This window comes from Strigops habroptila, chromosome 9, assembly GCF_004027225.2.
Source record: "Strigops habroptila isolate Jane chromosome 9, bStrHab1.2.pri, whole genome shotgun sequence".
NCBI lineage: Eukaryota > Metazoa > Chordata > Aves > Psittaciformes > Psittacidae > Strigops > Strigops habroptila.
In genome coordinates, this window is record NC_044285.2 from 8,511,091 (window position 1) to 8,529,578 (window position 18,488).

An 18,488-nucleotide genomic window follows, 5' to 3' on the forward strand; every position below is an offset into this window, starting at 1 on the left:
GGTGCGGGGCGGGCACGGGCGCGGTGCGGAGCGTCCGGGTGAGGGGAGCCCGGGGTGATCCGTCACTCGTGAGACATCGCGCACAAGGGGCTCCCTCACTCGTGAGATGCTCCATCAGTCGTGAGATGCTCCCATCACTCATCAGAAAATGCTCCACCACTTGTGAAATGCTCCATCACGCACAAGAGACATCACTATTTGTGAGATTCTTCATCATGCACAAGAGACTCCGTTTGTGACTTGCTCTATCACTCGTCAGGTTACACTCCACCACTCGTGAGATGCTTGATCGTGCACAAGAGACTCCACCACTCGTGAGATGCTCCATCACTTGTGAGATGCTCTGTCATGCACAAGAGACATCACTATGTGTGAGATTCTCTATCATGCATAAGAGACTCCACCATTTGTGAGTTGCTCCATCACTCGTCAGACTACACTCACGAGGTGCTCCATCACTTGTCAGTCATCACGCACAAGAGACTCCGTCACTCATGAGATGCTCCACCACTCGTGAGATGCTCCCATCACTCATCAGAAAATGCTCCACCACTTGTGAAATGCTCCATCATGCACAAGAGACATCACTATTTGTGAGATTCCCCATCATGCACCAGAGACTCCACCATTTGTGAGCTGCTCCATCGCTTGTCAGACTACACACCACCACTCACAAGATGCTCCATCACTCATGAGATGTTTCCATCACTTGTCAGAAAACTCTCCACTGCTTGTGAGATGCTCAATCATGCACAAGAGACTCCACCACTCATGAGATGCTCCATCACTTGTGAGACAACATTCCATCACTCACAAGACGCTCCATCACTTACAAGATGCTCCACCACTCCTCACAGGCATTCCTGTGTGGGATCACCATGGGGAAGGGACAGTGGGCTGTGTGGCCATGCCAAGGGACAAGGCGCTGGATGCTCAGGCGTGGGCAGCCTGCTGGGATGCAGTTTGCGGAGCAGCTGGTGCAGGCAGACGGTGCTTCCCATGCGCCTGCTGTGCTGGGGGCTGGCAGGACACTGACGTTTGTTTGGGATGATCTGAGCAAGAGTGAAGTTTTCCATCCGGCCGCCCGCAGCTCCCGCTGCACCGCCCCTGCGGTGGCGGGGAGGGGATGGCCCTCGCGGGTCCCCTGGGTGCTGTGGGAAGCGCTGGCTCCTCAGCTGTGCACAGAGGAGTTGCACACGGTGCTGGGACCGCTGGCAAGGCACGGCCATGGGGCTGCGGCTCCCACTGCGCCGGAGCACCAGCTTCACCCCCGACCACCCTGCCCTCATGGAGATGCCCAGCCCCACTGCCCTGAAGATGGAAGCAAATGTCCTTGTCATGGGAGCAGATAACGTGGGGAAATCAGGTAAGAAGTGTCCGTGAGCTGGGAGCAGGGGGTCCAGGCAGGGAAACCCCCCCAAAAGAGGCTGAAAACTGCAGCAGCATTTGGAGAACAAGCTGCAGAGAGAAGGCCTGTGGAGCAAGTTGGGGAGATGGGGCTGAGCTTTCAGGTGCAGCAGTGATTCGAGGGGGGAAGCTGAGCACAACCTTGTAGGGTGAGCGATGGGGAAGGTGTTTTCCACTGAGCTGCAGTTTGCTGATGCTCTGGTTTGTGCTGTGCCTCCGCTCACAGACCTGCTGGTGGCTGGGGGAAAACCAGGGGTCGTTCCTGCTAGTGGGAGTTTGCAGGGGGATGGTGCAGGACTCTGCTTTTAAGAAGGACAATCCTTCATGGTTAGGGTCATTCTTATGATTGTTTTCCTTCCCTCTGTAGCTCTGACTGTGCGTTTCCTTACCCGGCGCTTTATCGGGGAGTATGGAGACATGGGTGAGTGCCAGGGCAGGGCCAGACTGGTTACTGTTAGGGATGGGGAGCAGGATCTGATCGCGGGATTTCATTGCTTCCCATCCTCTCCAGAGCCTTTGCCTGCTCTCCGGGAGGGCTCAATGGTTGTCTTTGTTCAGCGACCCATTTCTTTGCTCCACAACTGCTTCTCTGGGGTGCAGAAGGTCTTGGCTGGCAGCTGGTGGCACCAGTGTGCCTGGGCTGAGTGCTGGAGGCAGGCTCATGTGAAGGCCACGGTGCTCCCTGGGGTTGTTGCTGCACAAAAAGAGCCCTGGGATGTGTCCTTGTGGAGCACAGTCTCCCAGGGTGGACGTGACAGTCTTGTCCCCAGGAGAAGACCTGGGTTGAGGGAGCATCTCTTGGGTCCATGAAGATGACTGTTTTTTCCTTTGGCAGAATTCATCTACAGCCACAACCTGACCATGGATGGCCGAGAGATTCTCTTCCACATCTGGGACGTCCCCAATTCCCAGGTGAGAGCACTCTGCTCCTGTCACCCGTTATCATCCCAGGGGCAAAAAAAATCTCTGTGAAAGTTACCAATGAGGAACTATAGGCTGGGAGCTACAGCTGAGCAAAGCTCCCATGTCAGGTAGTTTGTAGGTGACTGAATCCTTCATGCCTGCAGTGCTGCTGGCAGGGTAGCAATTGTCACCATAGCCCACGGCCCTCTGGCTGAGGACTATAGAGTTGAAGCACTAATATTGCCAGCCCAGACTGAGCACAGGACTCTGCTAACAAAGTGGAAGTGCCGCTCTGAGACCCCCATGGTGTTATCACCTACAGCCTGCAGTGCTTGGCAGCTGGATAAACCCCCTCTTTCCTTTTCTCTTTCCCCAGGAGCAGGCAGAGGAGGGCTCCTCAGAGGAGAAGCGAATCCAGTGGGCAGACAGCTTTGTCCTGGTCTACAGCATCTGCGATCGTGCCAGCTTCAACATCCTGCCCCTCAAAATCCAGTTCATCAAAGCGGCCAAGGAAGGGCAGAGCCAGGAGAAGGTGCCCATTGTCATTGTGGGCAACAAGCGGGACCTGCACCACCAGCGGGTGGTGTCCAGCGAGGAGGGCCGGCTCCTGGCCCTCTCTTTAGACTGTGGTTTCTACGAGGTCTCTGCAGCTGAGGCTTATCACGGGGCCCTCATGGTCTTCCACGGACTGGCCGAGCGCATCCCTGACACCAAACTGGCACTGAAGAAGGGTACAGGGATCCGTGGCATCGTCAAGACCATGTCGGCTGTGTTTGCCCGTAAGCGAACGGACTCCCTCTGAGCTACAGCATGGATGTTGCTTCTCTCTGTGCTGGACCAAGCCTCCTCCCTGGGTGCCTGTGGAGATGGTCTGTGTGTTTGCAGAAGTATGATGGGTTCCTTGCTGTCCTCCTAATGCTGGGGTCTGGGTGATCTGCCTTACGCAGCAGTGCAGCTGAGAACTGTAGTGCCTTAGTCTTGGCTCTGTGATGGGGCATCTCTGCCCTTTGCTGTACCAGCTTTTTAGGCACCTCCTGCTTTCTCCTTCCATCCTCCAACACTGGAAACCACCAGGTGATTTTGCCACAGCTCCAGGCAGCATCATCCCCAGCTCCTTCAGCAGGAGGTGTTGGTGAGCAGGGTGTTCATGCTGCTTCTGCATGGCTGCCCGGTTCCCTATCCTCCCCGCTCCTACCCCAGGATCCTTATTCCTGTTTAACGCTGATCAGGGTCCTCTCTGGTATCCCTGGAGCACCCATAAGCTGGCAAGGTGGGGGTTTCTCTATCAGGGAGCCACTGGCAGTTCCCATACGTGCATCACCATGTTGGAATGTCCCAGAGCCCACAGCACCGTCTGACCCCAGAGGACCTCAGTGGGACCCCATCCCACCCGCTTTGCTTTAGAACTGTCTTGCTCATGGTCCTCTCTCCCACAGCCTTTCAGTGATCGCAGCCATTTCCCCTGTGCAAGCACCGTACGGGCTGTGCCTGGGAAAACCCAGGAGTGTGGCTTGTTCCCAGCATTGGGATCGCACTGTGTGCCTTCCCAAGCTGCTCCATCTGTAAGTCTGCCTGTCCCTGGGGAGGAGAGGAGGTGGGGAAAGGGGTCGCTGGGCTCGTCACCGAACCCTTCTGCTGCTGCTGGGAGGCTTTTCCCTGCCTCTCCCCAAACCCCTTCCCCTGGGAAAGCAGCGTGTCGGAACAGGGTCTGTGTGTGCAGTACGGACACTGGTGTCTCTGCTGTGAAATGCAATAAATTGTCTTTGGCAGGAAGCCCCCGGTTCCTCGGGGCTGTGAATTTGTACTTGGAGCATGGGAAGAGACACGTACTGTGCTGGGCATGAGCACCCACCATCGCTGTGGCTGTGACGTGAGGATGAGTTTCCCTTGGCCCTGGGTTGGGTGTCTCATCCCACTCTGCTCCCTCATTTCAGTGGCTCGCTCTCATAAAGCAGCCGAGCATTCGGGAGGGGCAGCAGGTCGGGAAGGTTTATTATTGCAGCGGATACAACAACGTGTTGTGGGAAGCCCAGCGCGGTCCTGTGGGAGAGAGGGGCTCTGGGAGCTCCATCTGTTCCCACTGGTCTTCTTTCTGACCCCACCACCAGCTGGGTGCCCACGGCTTTCTGACTCATGAGTCTTGCTGGTCGATGGAACCTTCAGCTCCTCCATGGAGGAACAATCTGTGGCCAAGGGATGAGTCCTGGAGAGGGGGATGGAGGGAGGAAGGGTGGGAACCAGGCTTGCTATGGTGATGTTTGGTGGCTTTGCTGTTCTTGCTCTGTTTCAGCGCTGTTTTCAATGTCTATACCATCTAAGTCCATGCTATCTGCTTAACGGGGACCAGGGTAGCCCAGTGCCAGCCCTGAGTGGTCCCTTTTTTCTGGTCTCACTGCTCTTTCTGCATCTCCTTCACCTTTCTGATCCCCTCTGTTCCCACCTCCCCCTTCCTTCTCCTTCCACCAACAGGGCTTTTGGCTGCCTTTATTCCCCCACCCTGGCCCCAATAGACTCCATGGCACATGTACCACTTTGAGCTCCTATCCCAATACAGAGGTGCGTGCAGGCGGCTGGCAGGGGCCCGGCAAAGCGTGCTGGGGAGGGGTGGGATTAGAGTGGGGCTGGAATGTGCTCATCCTCCCCACCGGCTCAGTCCTTCTTGAAGACAGGACTGTAGAGGCTGGTGTAGTAAGGCCGGCTGTACACGGGCTCGGGGCTGAAGCGGTAGGAGCCCTCGCTCACGCGCCTGTTGTAGGGGGAGAAGGCGGATTTCCGCGGGAGGGGACACTCGGGCTCGAAGGCAGGGCTGCGGTAGAAGTTGTGCCGCAGGAACAGGGGGTCCTCCAGCCCCAGGAAGGAGAGGGGGTGATGGCCGCGGTACAGCCGCCAGTCACCCCTCAGCTGGGCTTTCTCCTCAGCCGGGGGGGTGGCAGGCTTGGCCTCCTCCTCCTCCTCCTCCTTCTGCTTCGTCTCCGCGCTGGGTTTGCTGCTCCCGGCTGCCTCCTCTTCCTTCGCTGACTGCCTGCGGAGCTGAGAGGTGGGATGAGCACACAGCCAGCCAGGCTGTACCCGCCTGCCAGCCCTGCTCTGCCTGTGCTACACAGCCCCCCGGAACTGGGAACCTCAGGACAAGCCAGTTTGCCCCCAGAGGGGTCTGCAGTGGAGGGGAGTGGGCAGCTGCAGTGGAGAGATGGTCCCAAGAGGAGCAGTGGGGTGGAGGAATCATAGAATGGTTTGGGTTGGAAAGGACCTGAAGATCATCTACTTCCAACCTGCTGCCGTGGGCAGAGATGCCTCACCCTAGACCATGTCGCCCAAGGCTCTGTCCAACCTGGTCTTGAGCACTGCCAGGGATGGAGCAGGAAAGGAAAGGGGGGACAGTCTCAGCCTGAACTTCCCTGTGGTTGCATGCTCGCTTGGGCATGAACCATGTGAAGGTTCCACTGCTGGACAACCTGCTGGTTCTGTGGGGAGACTCGCTGTCATGGCTTGGGGGATGCTCAGGAGGAGGGTGGGACTGATGTAGCCTGGTAGCACCCCATCTCCCTGCTCTGGTACCTCCTGTAGCTATGGGGTGCTCATGGGAGGAGGCTGGACAAATGGGGTTTGCTGGAGATGGATGTGACCTGGCTGGGGACAAACTCACCGGCACATAGCTGTACAGGGTGCCCAGCAGATGCTTGGGGGCACTGACAAGGGTTCCCCCAAGAGCATCCACCATCTCCATGGCCTTGGACAGCCTGCGGGGGGTGAAGAGGATCAACCCCTCTGCTGCATCCCAGGCCACCGCCGGGACCTTCTTCACGCTGGAGATGCCGGAGGCGCAGGCGGTTTGCAGGTTGTGAGCCATGCTGCCCACCAGCCCGGGCTCATCCCCTGCCTGTGGGAGGAGCAGCTCAGACCCCGGCCGCGGCTCCACCAGCCCCCCCCAGGCAGGGCAGGGCTGTCCCTGCGCTCCCATCCCCGCTGCAGCCCTTTGCAGCAGGGTCACTCCATGTCTTCCCCACTCCCGGGCCCCCGGGGACCCTCTGCCCCGGGCTATGCTTCCGCTGCAGGCAGAGGCGAAGGGCAGTGACCCCAACCTGCTGCTTCCTGTCCCCATGTCCCAGCGGAGCTGCTGCTGGGGACTGTTCCCAGCCTCCTGGCTCACACCATCCCTCGCTATAGGGATAATGGAAGGGGAATCTTAGGGGCTCAGGAGGGAGCTCGGTGCTGACATGCTACAGCAGCAAAGGAGTCTTGAATATACAAGCCAGGATACCCTTAGCCTTGGGGATTCAGGGAAGGGGAGCTGCTGGGGCTGTCCCAACCTCCCCTCGCCTCCTCCAAGCTGCAGTTCAGCAGGGATGAGAGCCTGGTCCCAAGGGTATGGTGGGAACATCCCTGTTGCTGGCATGGTCCATGGGCAGGAGGATGCTTTTGGGCACCCCTACCTCACTGCTCCCCCTTTCTCCATACCTCCTTGGTGTGGTGCTTGTCTTTCTTCCCCACCTTCTCCTGCTTCTGCTCCGGCACCTTGCTTTGCCGCTGGCTCAGCCAGCCAGTTGAGGAGCCCTGCCCATCACTATGGACCCGTGGTGCCTCGGGTGCACTTGGCTTGGCCAGGTTGCCCTGGAAGAGGAGCAAAACTCCACCACTCAGAGGGAGCTGGTAGGTCCCATCCTGCTTATACTGAGGGTTTCAGGGGGGCCTTGGGGTGTGCAGGGAGCAGGGGGGTCATTGATGCACATGGGAAGAAATCCTGAGGGCAACTGGGAGCGCTGGGATATTGGCACAGGCCGGGGAAGGGGATCCCATGGCAGCTCTGGGTGTGAGAGGAGAGGCACCTCCTTCTCCTCATCCTCTCTGGGAATCTGCAGTGGCTTTCGGCTTTAGGAAGGATGTTACGGCAAGGCCATAAATCAGCGGTGTACATACATTGGGAGCTGGCTAAAAATAACTTGTCCCACTAACACAGCACAAGGTTGTGTGTGAATGTACTGCGGGAACTGCCGGCCCTGGCTCACCCTGCTGAACAGCAGCACTCACCGCCCTGCTCTAGGATGTGCTCCAATGAACCCGAAATGTCCCATCTGAAAGCAGAATCAGCCCAAAAGAGGGTACGGGGGAGCAGGAACCCAGCACTCACCACGATGGGGATCCATGTGGCCAGCTCCTGCCCTTTAGCTTTGGCTCGCTGGAGGCCATGGGTGGTTTGCTGGTAAGCACGGTGGGAGGCAGTGCTAACCAAGGCGCCGATCCGGCCCAGGGTACTGGGAGCACTGGAAGCGCTGGGCTGCTGCTGGGAGGCCTTTGCTGCTGACCCACGTGTATCTTTAGGCTTCTGATCTAAAGGCAGAAGAGTAGAGCGGGGTTTACACCCTGGTGGAACAATGCTCCTAAGCAGCCCTATGACAAAACCCAGGGACTTCCTTCTGCCACATGGACCCAGCCCTTTTCAGACGCCCTCAGGAAGGATTTGGGCATCAGGACTACCTGCTTCTTCATCCTCCTCTGGCAGCAGGTACTCCATCAGCTTCTCCAGCCCTCCCAGGGCCGTGTCAACTCCGGCGGCTGCCATCTGGGTCACTGAGTTCCTCCTTGTGTACTTGGCTGTTGTCTCCACTGTGTTCTTGGTGGCCTCGTAGCCCTCTGCTGCCAGCTCCATGATCTTATCCATGGAGTTGCCAATGGTGCTTTTGGCACTTTGGAGCGGGGTGGAGATGGTGTCCTTCAGTTCAGATGCAAGCTGCGGGTGGAGAGACGGAGAACAGCCCTGCTGGGGTGCTTGGGGTGGCATGGGACTGCCAGAGGGGCCACAGGGACCTCAGCCATGGCCATGCCAGTAGATAGCCCTGAGAGGGGCAGAACAGCTCTCTCCAGTCAGGGAGAGACATAAGATGCTGTTGACCTGTATTTGGGAGCACCCCAACCATCCCCTGTGCTGCAGGAGCCCTTGCTTGGAGGTGCTGGCTCCAGCAGCCCATCTCCATCCAGAAACAAGCCTAGAGGAGACATGCTGTGGGCTTTGTAGAGGGGCTGATGGGTCCCAGACTGTCCTGTCTATGCTTTACCTTGTCAACCGGGTACTGGAGGGCAGGGATCTTCTCCTCCAGGTGGTCCAAGCCCCTGCAAGCCAGGTTGTTAGCCACAGCAACTGCCTTGGGCAAAGCATGGGGTATGTTGGTGAGGAAAGCACCGGGGCTGTGCCAGGCACATGCTAGTGCGAGCGCAGTCCCACCACGGGAGGCTCTGGTGGGCTCATCCCTGCTGTGTCCCCCCTGCACTCACACTGGGGCTCCAGCCTGCGCACCACCGGCTCCACGCTCCACATGGCCAAGGCGCTGGCGCCCTGCACACCGCGCTCATAGACTTCGCACACGGAGGCCATGAGCGGATGGGCCTCCTTGGTGGTGGTGTAGGTCCGCTGGAGGCTTTCGCAGGTTGAGCTCACCACGGGCAGCTGCAGCACCCTCCGCAGCACGTTCTCCTGTATGTGGCAGATGGGCACTGGTTACCAACAGCCCTTGTTTCCCGAGGAACACCACATCATCCACACACCGGCGGCATTTGGTGTGGTGCAGTGAGCACAGAGGATGCTGGAGGAGGAGGAGGGCACTTCTTGAACCACACTGAGGGTCTCAGCACAGCCATGGACAAGCAGGCTGGCTGCTGCTGCTGAAGGAACAGGGATGCCACAGGCAGTGTCCCTGCATCTTGTGCTCCCTCTGGCTTTCTGCCTCTTCTTCCATCTGACCCATCTCTTGCTCCTGTTCTTGGACCAGCAAAGACCAGTGCCTGTGTGGCACCTGTCTCGTCTGTGCCATCACCACTGTGACAAGTAAGGTACATGGACCTCAAAAAGGAAAAGGGGAGAGGAAGAGGTCTGTCCCTGAGGGCACTCAGGGCTTTGGTAGGAGCCATTGCTGTGAGAAGAGGGCACCAGGGAGCCAGGCACTGTGTCCTGCAAGCGCAGGTGATGGGGGATGCCACATGTGCTGCCAGTGCTAAGGCATGGCTGGAGGTAGGTCCCTCAAAGCTGGGTGAGCAGAATAAACCTTCGGCTCCAGCCCTCTGCTCCTGCTCTCACCCAGTGCCCACTTGGTGAGATGAGACAACAAAAAGAGAGATGCTGTAGCCCCAAGGGAGGACCGAGGTGAACACTGGCTCACACAGTAACCAGGAGGCAAGAGCTCTCTTGGTTGCACAGGACAGAGCAGAAAGCTCAGCCAGCTTTGCTGGAGGTTTGGGGTCCACAGTGGGGATACAGATGAGGGACAGGCACTGCTGTCAGGCACCACCAAGGGTTAACTTCCTTGATTCTGAACTATTTAATTTCAAGCGAGTGAAAGGTTTTATCCTTTCCCTTTCATGATGCTCTATATTACTGCAGGTAAAGATCTATGTAAAGAGGTGGACACACGGGACAGCGTGAGATGTGACTTGTATTCATCTGGCCAAGTTGGTACGTGCTACCCGGCACCTCTGCCCTCCCCTCTCTTCCCACACCCACCTTGGCACTTCCATTCTGCAGAGTCTGATTCTTCTTGGCTGTCATCGTGACTCATCCACCTGCAAAGCAAAGCGGGGAGCCTCAGACCCTGCTGTGAGGGCAAGACTGGGCTTGGGCTCCCCCCACTCACTCCTGCTCCCCCCCAAGCATGGCAGGGCCGGGAGCTGGGCTGAGGCATCTCCCATGGGTGCAATGGATGCGGCATTGCCTAATGCTTGACTTGTTACCAGTTCAGCTGCAAAACCAATGTCTCCACACAGCCCTGCCCTGCTCGTGTGTTTTAACACCCAAAAGATGCAAAGTATTAGTTGAGAGGCATCTAGTTTGGAGGAGCTACAGTACAAGGCAGGATAAATGTCACTGCTGTAAAGCAAGCTTGGAGCGACCGGAATGCTAATAGATGTGCACGGAGGCTGGGAGATGCAGGCTGGGAAGGGGCAAGGCAGCAGGATGGGAGCAGAGAGAGGAGCTGAGGGTAGGGATGCGCTGAGCTGCCCAGCTGTGCTCAGCATCCCCCTCCCGCACATCTGCACCTCTGCCACTCACAATGCCAGTGCCCATCCCTGTGCATCCCAGCTCGATGCAGGGGGCAAAACCATCCCAAAACACCCATCTCCACTGCTCCTGGCAGGGTGACAGCACAAAGCACAGCTCCAGCTCCCAGCCCTGGACTCCCTTTCCTTAGCAGCAGATGAAATTCAGGAGGTTTAGGGATAGCAGCTGATCCCTGCTCTCACCCCCCCTCCCACTGAAGCTGTCCCTGGTGGGACACGCTACTCACCGAGGGGCAGAGCAGGAGCAGAGGGTGCTGGCTGCACCGTCCCTTCACCCGGGTCCTGTGAGAGCGATGCACCGTGCCCCAGCCACTACCACCACCAGGCCCCACCTCCCGGTTGCGTGGGGTTTGGGAGCTGGAGCGTTGTGGTGGAAAGTGGCCAAAGAACTCCATAAAACCACCGTAATTTGGAACAAATGACAGCAGAAAATCCCCTTTGTTGTCTTCCCTGCGATGCTGGGGCCCAGCTGGGATGCACCAGAGTTTAATGCTGCTCCATCAAGAGAAGGTGAGAAGAAGCTGCCCTTGGACCTCACCACCTCAAAAGCAACAAGTCATGAGTAGCCAGGGAGAAGGTGAAGAGTCAGGCAGAGTTTCCACAGAGATTAAAACCTTCCTGTGTTTCTGTAGCCCCTGTTACGCCCCATGGTGGACCAGGATCTTATCCTGTTGGGAAATGCAACACAGACCAAGAACACAGTTTCTCCCCAGGAGAGTTTACTAAGCACAAGGAGCAGAAGGTGGACACAGCGGACACATCCTGCATAGAACAATCTGATTTGGGCAAGTCCAAGGAAGGGAATTCATGCAGGGTTTTGGTGAGGCTTTTAGCTGAGGGCCGGGTCAGACACTGCATTAGGAAAACTCCAGGCCTTTGGAGTAGGCAGAGATGGAGGAAAAAGTCAGGTTGGAAGTGGTGTCTGGAGGTCACTTCATTCTACTCCTGCTCAAAGCAAGAAGCTAGCTTGAAGCTAGACCAGGCTGCTCAAGGTCTTGTCCAGTCTTGAAAAGTCTCCAAGGATAAGACCCCCATCTCTCTGGGGCCCAGTTCTGTGCTAACCATACTCACGGTAAACTACTTTTCCTTATATCCAGATGGAATTTCCTCTGTTGCAATGTGTGCCTGCCATCTCTTATCCTGGCTCTGTGTGCCTCCAAGCAGAGTTTGGGCTCCAATCTGTGCTGGTTCAGCATGTGCTCTGTGCCCCTAAATGCCTTACCCTCATAGTGATCCTCTGCTGGAGTCAAGATCTCCTGTGCTGACGGAGCCAAAACAGGACATGGTTCCCCAAATGTGTCCTCACAAGTGCTTCAAAGAGAGGAACAACTGCTCCCCTTGACCTGCTGCTATGCTCTCACTGCTGCTGCTCCCTGCCAAGGGGATTGCTGCAGGTAAGCCTCTGATACAAGGCTGCTCTGTGTCCTGGACCAGGCACCAAAAGGCAGGGAGACCCCTGACATGCTGCTCAGCATCGGGGAGGCCCAAACAGCAGAGCCAAGTCCTTGAACACCCCCCGTGCAGGACGTGGAGGCATTCACCCAACACAGCTCCACCGCTCCCTGCTCCTGGCTGCGCTGTTTGTACATGAAGGTGGGACATTTCTCATGGATGGGAGGAAAATACCCCCTTTCCTCCCAAAGATCCTCAAGTTTGCTTCCAGCCCAGGGCTCTGCAAAGCTGGGCACAGAGGTGAGTAAATGTCCTCAGCTGCCTCCAGCTCAGCAGTCACTGCTCTGCAGACAGCAGGACAAAGGGCAGCAAACGTTTGCTGTCTTGGCACTGAGACTTTTTCCATCCCCGCTGGCCTTGCTCACAGTGCAGGGGGCATGCCAACCTTCCCTCTGCCTTGGCTGCAGCCGGGATCAACACACAACACAGCCTTTGCCCTACTAACGCCTTCGCTCATCCTCTCCCCTTCCTCCAGGGCAAAGGCTGTGCCAGCCGTGGCTCTGCAGTGCAAAGGTACCACCACGTCCACCTCCCCCTTGTGTTTCTGCAGGCAACAGTGAGAGCTCACCCTGGAAGCAGTTTTACACCCTGGTCTCTGCAATCTGCTCCATACCCATTCATATATTGTGGCTGGATCCCCAAAGACCTGCAAGATATCTTTACACTTGGGTCTGGAGAGGTAACTAATTCATTTCCATGCCCTATGGCAGGATTAGCACCCCCTAAACCACTGCTGGCAGCTGTCTGTCTGCTTTCTTTTTAAGGACTGCCTTCCTGGGCAATGCATTTAGTCTTCTATTGTACTTGCAGTTCAAAAAGAAGTGTGACTTAATTCTCCCTTGCTGCAATACACATGTATTACCCCCTGGATGGATTTAAGGACCAATTTATTGCCTTCCTCTTGACAACCTTTTAGACACTTGACGTCTTCTCACACCCTTCCCCAGTCACCTTTCCTCTACAGAACCGGTTCATTTGGTCCCTCCCTGGAGATGTTGGGTTTTAGACCTTTGATCATTCTTGCCACTCTGGGAATCCCAAATGGCTCACTGATGCCTTGAAATACCACACCAAGCATAGTATTAACATTAGGAAGGCCTTGTCTGTAAGTAGATTACTTTGCACATCTCACAAAGGCCACTTTCCTGTCAACTGTTTCCATTACACAATGTGTAAGAGATCAGTAATTCAGAAGGAAACGCTTGCTAAAACACTGCTGAATGCCATGCTTTGTGCATTGTTCAGGAACTGACATTTTGGAGCTCTCAAGCTTGCAAGACTCTTACTGCAGGGAATAGGAGGTAACAGGACGCTTGGTTTTCATGTTATCCTGGCTCCATCCCTCACCACCTCCTTCAGCATCACTTTACACCACCTTCTAAGTTACACACACAGACACAGTGTCAGGCTCATCTCAGTTTATTGCTTGTGTTCAAACAGCTGCCCTTATTGCAACTGCTGTATTAGAAACAGATACAAAAAAAAGGCACTAAAAGGATTTTCTCCACATGATTGTGATTCTATGGCTTCAGTCACACTATGTTAAGGTACATCAAATCGCTACCCTCCAGCTAGGGAGCAGAAGGCAACTATTAGTGCTTAACATCCAGTAAAGAGAGTTACTCCTGCATGTTCCAACCCACATCATGAAGAATGGGACAGGTAAGGCTGAGAGAGGCTAAAAATTCCCTGCCCCATCTCCCACATGAAGTCTGTACTTGCTGGTGCAAGCCAGCCCCTACAGGAGGAACATCAAAGCCTGGCTCAGGGCTTCGCACAGTGTTTGCCTGGCACAAGGCAGAAAACACCCTTCTCCTTCCGCAGGGCACAGAGAGGTGCAGCTGGCTCAGTGCCGCAGCACTGTTCAATATCAATTTCCCTTTACCTACAGGTAAGTACAAGAGAAAAAGAGAAATGAGTTCACAAACCAGCGAAAGAAGTAGTTTGTATCTGAGAGCTCCCTGAGAGCAATTCAAAATGCACTATTTTTTTTGCAATAAGATGAAATTCTGTAGGCGAAAGGTGGCCAAACCTCTGCTACCAGAACATCAATGCTCCTCTTCCTTCCTCACAAGGGTTGCTACTCACTGGGATAAGGATCAAATCTGACCAAGGGAGGGATGGGCTCTGCATTGCCAGCAGCTGAAAGGCAAATGGAGTAAAGAAACAAAAAATATTCCATTGTTATAAAGGAGAGGAAGCCCTTGAAGACAATATATCTCATACATAATGCTTCACTACGGTCTGAACTGCCAGCACACTCTACTTTTAATGGTATTCATTTCCATATCAAAAAGAAGAGCTGCTGCAGGCCACATGTGGTCTTCAGGCACATTTATGCTGCCCAACAACCTCTGTTTTTAGAACACTTCACTGGCAGGATAACACTTCAGATTCAAACTGGAAGTAATTCAAGTCTGACCACAATGACTTAACTGGGCTCTGCCCTACTGTGCCTACTCAGTTCCAGAGCTTTTGCCTTTTAATGAAGGAGACCAGCACCTTTCAATTCCTGTTTTCAGGCAGCATCAAAACCAGTAAGAGAGTACCTTGGTCCAGGTTAGAGTAGCCTCTGTGCACATCTCCTGACACATTAAACAAGGAGTCCTTGTACCAGAAAGTAGCAGAACACACAGACCTAACTCTGATGAAGAATAATGATCATTTTATCTCCTAGATAATGTGCAGATTTTCCTCAGATGGCGTCAGAACTGCAAAGTCAGGAGCAACAAAGATTTCATGCCACATTAGACAGCTGGACACAGCATTTCTCTTTTAACCCAGATGACACTGCCAGGCAAACATTCCCAGTGAGGGAAGTAATGAATCATAATGCAGTTGCAGGGCAAACATAAGGCATTTTCAAATGGTAGAACCCATTCAACCAGCGAGACAACACACAAGAAACCTTGTGGTCATGAGAGAGGAGGGGAGGGAGGACTAGAGAGGAAAATCTAACCCATGAATGCCCAAATCCAGTAATAAGCTTCAACTCTCACAGGGGATTCTGATACTATCACAGCCAACTCCACTCCCTTCCCTCTGGGAGCTTACACAACTAGAAACACTCCCTTGCAGTTTTCCTGACTCAACAAGCTCTAAGCCAGGCTCAACTCCTGAACTACACATCCCAAAGCTCCTCATTATACTGGGATTTTTCACATCAAATTAAAACAACAAATCACGTTCCTTATCACAATATGATTAATGGAAAATTGTTGCACTTGGAACCAGAGGGGTTTGGGAGTTAAGGTGCGTGTGTAATAGGATAGTTAGTGCTTGTGAGTGGTTCCAGATTCACAACTTTGGAAACCCAGCTCCCTACAAATCACAGCATCACCAGCACTCACACAGGCTTCTCCCACGTTGCAGCCACGGGCTGCTGGAGCAGTCAGAGCCAGTGGGGAATGGTCCTTGGCTCACATTACTGAAGTAAAAGAAGACAGTGCTGATTTCTTGCGACACGAGTTGGCACTCACTAGACTACAGCTCCAGTGCCACCAGTGCATGTGACAGAGATCATACCACTCTTTAGTTATCATCACACTGCATTCAAACCACTACCTACAGATAGCAGGATCCATCAGCCCAAACCCATGAGAACACCTCTACTTGAGTTCAGGCCATTTTAACAACAGCTCTTAACTTGCCTGAGCCCACTATAGGAAACCTGACTGTAGGAACCTTTGATCAGGGAATTCCAGCTTTCCAGTGTAAACACAATTAGTTATGAGTCATATACCTATTGCAGTTGTCTAAACAGCTATTTCACAACCCTGTATTAAAATATAGGAACATCAGTATTTCCTTATCTAGCAGCCATGTTCCAAGTCCTGTTTATGCCTTCTCCCATCTCCACTTATGCTATCAGGGAGTGTGTCATGGCACCAAACTCATCTGCAAAGACACAGGGAAGGATAAAGAGTAGAAATCACTTCTTCAGAGAACAAAATTAATCTTGAGGTTACTGCGAGACACGTCCACTTTGAAAGTGCCATATGGAGGATAAAAACCTATCAGAGGACCAAAGGTGTTGGCTTGCTGCATACTGTGCAGCTCCTTTTATGTCACTGTTTCAGCTTCAGATGTGGGCTTGCTAATGTGAGGATCCCCACCAGGGAGGAGATGACACCACAAAAACCAACCACTCCTGGGTTGGTCTTGTAGATCCCCAGCGTATCCAAAGGACCTGAGAGATCACAGAGATTCTTCACCAAGTCCAGCAGCAGAGGAGGATGTTTCTTCAATATCTGAAACAGCAGGAGGAAAAAACCATGCACACCATCACTTTTCACACCATTAAGTTCCTGATTGTGTTTGTCCCAGAAGGAATTTCCCTTTATCTTTTCTTCCTGTACAGCTTGTTCCAGCCTCCAGGAGATCTCATACCAGTCCCTGCCTAGATTCATCAAGAGTGAAATGTAGTAGCACTTGGTAGCCCAATTCCGCCACTTTGGCTTATCAACATCAGGCTGGAGCCCGACACTGTTCAACCACAGCACCGCATCGCACACGAAGTAGAGGGCACGGGTCAGGTTGGAGGCTGTAAGGCAGAAGCGAGGAATCACATCTGGCAGCTGTGTAGCTCTTCTGGCTGCTACCAAGGCGTGTACCATGTTTCCCAGTCTGAACACTGCAAGAAACCCCACAAAGGTTAGCATGGCATGGTCTTCACTGCAGAGACACAGCCCTGCACAGCACAACCTGGCATGTCACTGTCCACGTGTACTTTTAAATAACTCAGTGGCCTTTGGGCATTTGTATCCTTAAGAGTTTTCTTCTCACAGCATGAAGAGCTACTATCAGCAAGAAAATGGGTGTACACGTCTCAGCTCTGACCTGCACCAGCCCAGGCCCTGCACACAAGTTCTATCACTAGCCAGGTCCTGCAGCCCTCTCCTACTGCTCCGTTCTCAGAGCCTGGGTACCCTCTGAACCGGTGTCAACAAATGGGACACAAACAGAGCCTCCAATTCCAGCTGTATGTATCACTGGATCCCGCCTAACTGTGTGGACAGGAGATGTTACTGCACTAACCCTGCAGCAACCATGAGCTACGATGTTCCTAAGCTTCTGTGGAAGCTGTTGATTCACATGCCTGGCACCCTAAGACCCAAATCTCTCCTCAGCCATCAACTTGCCAGAGGTACACATAGCCCTGCACAAACAGGAACAGTGTACCCCATTTTAAGCTGTAACATATGATAAGCCTGATTTCACGCACTGCACAGTTTGGGGTTTGCCCTGTGAATGTCAATGCAGTATTATGCAAAATGCTTTTCATAACCTCCTGCACTGTGACAGTGACAGATGTCGGCAGCACCCAAGCTTAGTGGAACTGGAAGAGCCCTGAATTCAAGCCTGACATTTACTAGCTATTTCTTTAGCAGAAGCAGGAGAACCATGGCTATGCTGATAAACCAGTTGGCCTCCCTGCTAGAAATTGCCATACACTGGGGCTAACTGGAATAGTAAAACAAATCCATGGTAACACATTAAACTAGAATATTTGCCTCGGATATTGAAGTTGTTCCAAGATCGAGCAATTGGTAAGTAGGTGGAAGGTCAACGGGAAAGCAAGCAGTACAACCACAGCAACAGGCTAACCATAATGTATGCAACTGTGACACAGAATGAAGTGACTGTGAGAGAAGTATGGAAGGGTATATGATTTAGCAGAGAAAAATGGCTAAAGAAAATTACTGCGTGAAGCACGATATAAAAGGCATACTGAAGGACGGACCTTCAGAGGTGATTTTATTGGGACGATGCTCCTTAACCTCAGGCTGTCTCAAACCATTAGCTGGAAGGACTAATGAGAGCGCAGCAAGCCAGCCTGGCATTGTGACTCTGTGGTCTGTCCTTGCACAGCGATGACAACTTGAGTTCTGCAGCTGACTTCACTTAATTCTCTCGTTCTGCCAGCAGTAATTCAGGCTGCCTGATGGGAGAACACGCTGAGGGAGTAATAAATGCCTATTTGGCCCTATCAAGCTGAGGCAGGGATAAGGTCTATTGACCACTTTGTGAACATACTAAAGAGGTTTTGTGGCCTGAGGTAAGTTAACTACAGAAAACACACGGCCAGGAGCTGTTTTGCTGGAAGGAGCAAGTGAAGAAGGACTTATCCCCCTCGACACCAGGTACTTACTTTTCCGGCCAGAGCTCATGCTAGACTCCAACTGCTTGAGTTTCATTACCAGCTTCTCTTTATCAGCCTTACGCTCTATTAAATAGCTAAGCAACATGCATGTGTACTGAGTGGCTCTGGAATGGAAAAAACGAGGAAAACGGTACAGAGGTGAAACACGGACAATTCACAGGCACGACAGCACCACGGCACCGCTTATTTCCGAGCTTCAGGCCGCCCCTCTCGCTCCTCGGCAGCGCCAGGGCGAGTTCCAGCCCGGGGCAGGGGCACAAAGAGGGAGCAGCGGGCCCAGTCAGCTCTCCTGCCCGAGGCAGGGCGCGCTAAGGCGGCTGAGCGCCCCGTCCCCCGCAGCGCCATCCCTCGGGGATGCCCGAGGAGCCGGCCCCGAGGCCGCCCGGCCCCGCACTCACCGGAAGATCTGGTCGCGGCCTTGGCTGCGGTTGGTGAACTCCACGAAGCCCTCCATGGCGGCAGCGGCGGAGGGGCGGCAGCCGCGGGACGTGTGCGGGGACCGCGGCCGCTCCGCTCC

The 18,488-nt window shown here is 54.1% G+C and overlaps 3 protein-coding genes across 3 annotated transcripts; 1 reads left to right on the forward strand and 2 right to left on the reverse strand.

The window, feature by feature from the left end:
* Nucleotides 1-21: 21 nt before the first annotated feature.
* Nucleotides 22-4,083, forward strand: LOC115612736 (ras-related and estrogen-regulated growth inhibitor-like protein). Its single transcript, XM_030497399.1, is given in 6 exon segments — nucleotides 22-1,186; nucleotides 1,188-1,225; nucleotides 1,227-1,366; nucleotides 1,775-1,828; nucleotides 2,243-2,319; nucleotides 2,687-4,083. Coding segments are annotated over 6 exon segments (795 nt in total). The 5' UTR covers nucleotides 22-1,126; the 3' UTR covers nucleotides 3,113-4,083.
* Nucleotides 4,084-4,272: 189 nt separating this feature from the next.
* PLIN1 (perilipin 1) lies at nucleotides 4,273-9,900 on the reverse strand. The gene is made up of 8 exons (XM_030497401.1): nucleotides 9,803-9,900; nucleotides 8,581-8,779; nucleotides 8,364-8,446; nucleotides 7,786-8,038; nucleotides 7,439-7,638; nucleotides 6,769-6,921; nucleotides 5,957-6,190; nucleotides 4,273-5,340 (listed from the first exon to the last, which is right to left on the reverse strand). The coding sequence occupies exons 1-8, from the start codon at nucleotides 9,845-9,847 to the stop codon at nucleotides 4,960-4,962; spliced, it is 1,548 nt and encodes a 515-aa protein (XP_030353261.1). The 5' UTR covers nucleotides 9,848-9,900; the 3' UTR covers nucleotides 4,273-4,959.
* Nucleotides 9,901-13,211: 3,311 nt separating this feature from the next.
* PEX11A (peroxisomal biogenesis factor 11 alpha) lies at nucleotides 13,212-18,481 on the reverse strand. Its single transcript, XM_030497402.1, has 3 exons — nucleotides 18,370-18,481; nucleotides 17,960-18,075; nucleotides 13,212-16,441 (listed from the first exon to the last, which is right to left on the reverse strand). The coding sequence occupies exons 1-3, from the start codon at nucleotides 18,423-18,425 to the stop codon at nucleotides 15,876-15,878; spliced, it is 738 nt and encodes a 245-aa protein (XP_030353262.1). The 5' UTR covers nucleotides 18,426-18,481; the 3' UTR covers nucleotides 13,212-15,875.
* Between the last annotated feature and the right edge of the window lie 7 nt (nucleotides 18,482-18,488).

Bases quoted from the DNA above. Each gene is read 5' to 3' on its own strand.
- PLIN1 (XM_030497401.1), bottom strand. From the start codon at position 9,847: ATGACAGCCAAGAAGAATCAGACTCTGCAGAATGGAAGTGCCAAG. The intron at 6,922-7,438 runs GTGAGTGCTGGG...CTCCTCTTCCAG, and splicing joins CCACATGGATCCCCATCGTG to GGCAACCTGGCCAAGCCAAG. The intron at 5,341-5,956 runs GTGAGTTTGTCC...CCCACCTCTCAG, and splicing joins CCCTGTACAGCTATGTGCCG to CTCCGCAGGCAGTCAGCGAA.
- PEX11A (XM_030497402.1), bottom strand. From the start codon at position 18,425: ATGGAGGGCTTCGTGGAGTTCACCAACCGCAGCCAAGGCCGCGACCAG. The intron at 18,076-18,369 runs GTGAGTGCGGGG...TTTCCATTCCAG, and splicing joins GGCCGCGACCAGATCTTCCG to AGCCACTCAGTACACATGCA. The intron at 16,442-17,959 runs GTAAGTACCTGG...GGTTTCTTGCAG, and splicing joins CATGAGCTCTGGCCGGAAAA to TGTTCAGACTGGGAAACATG.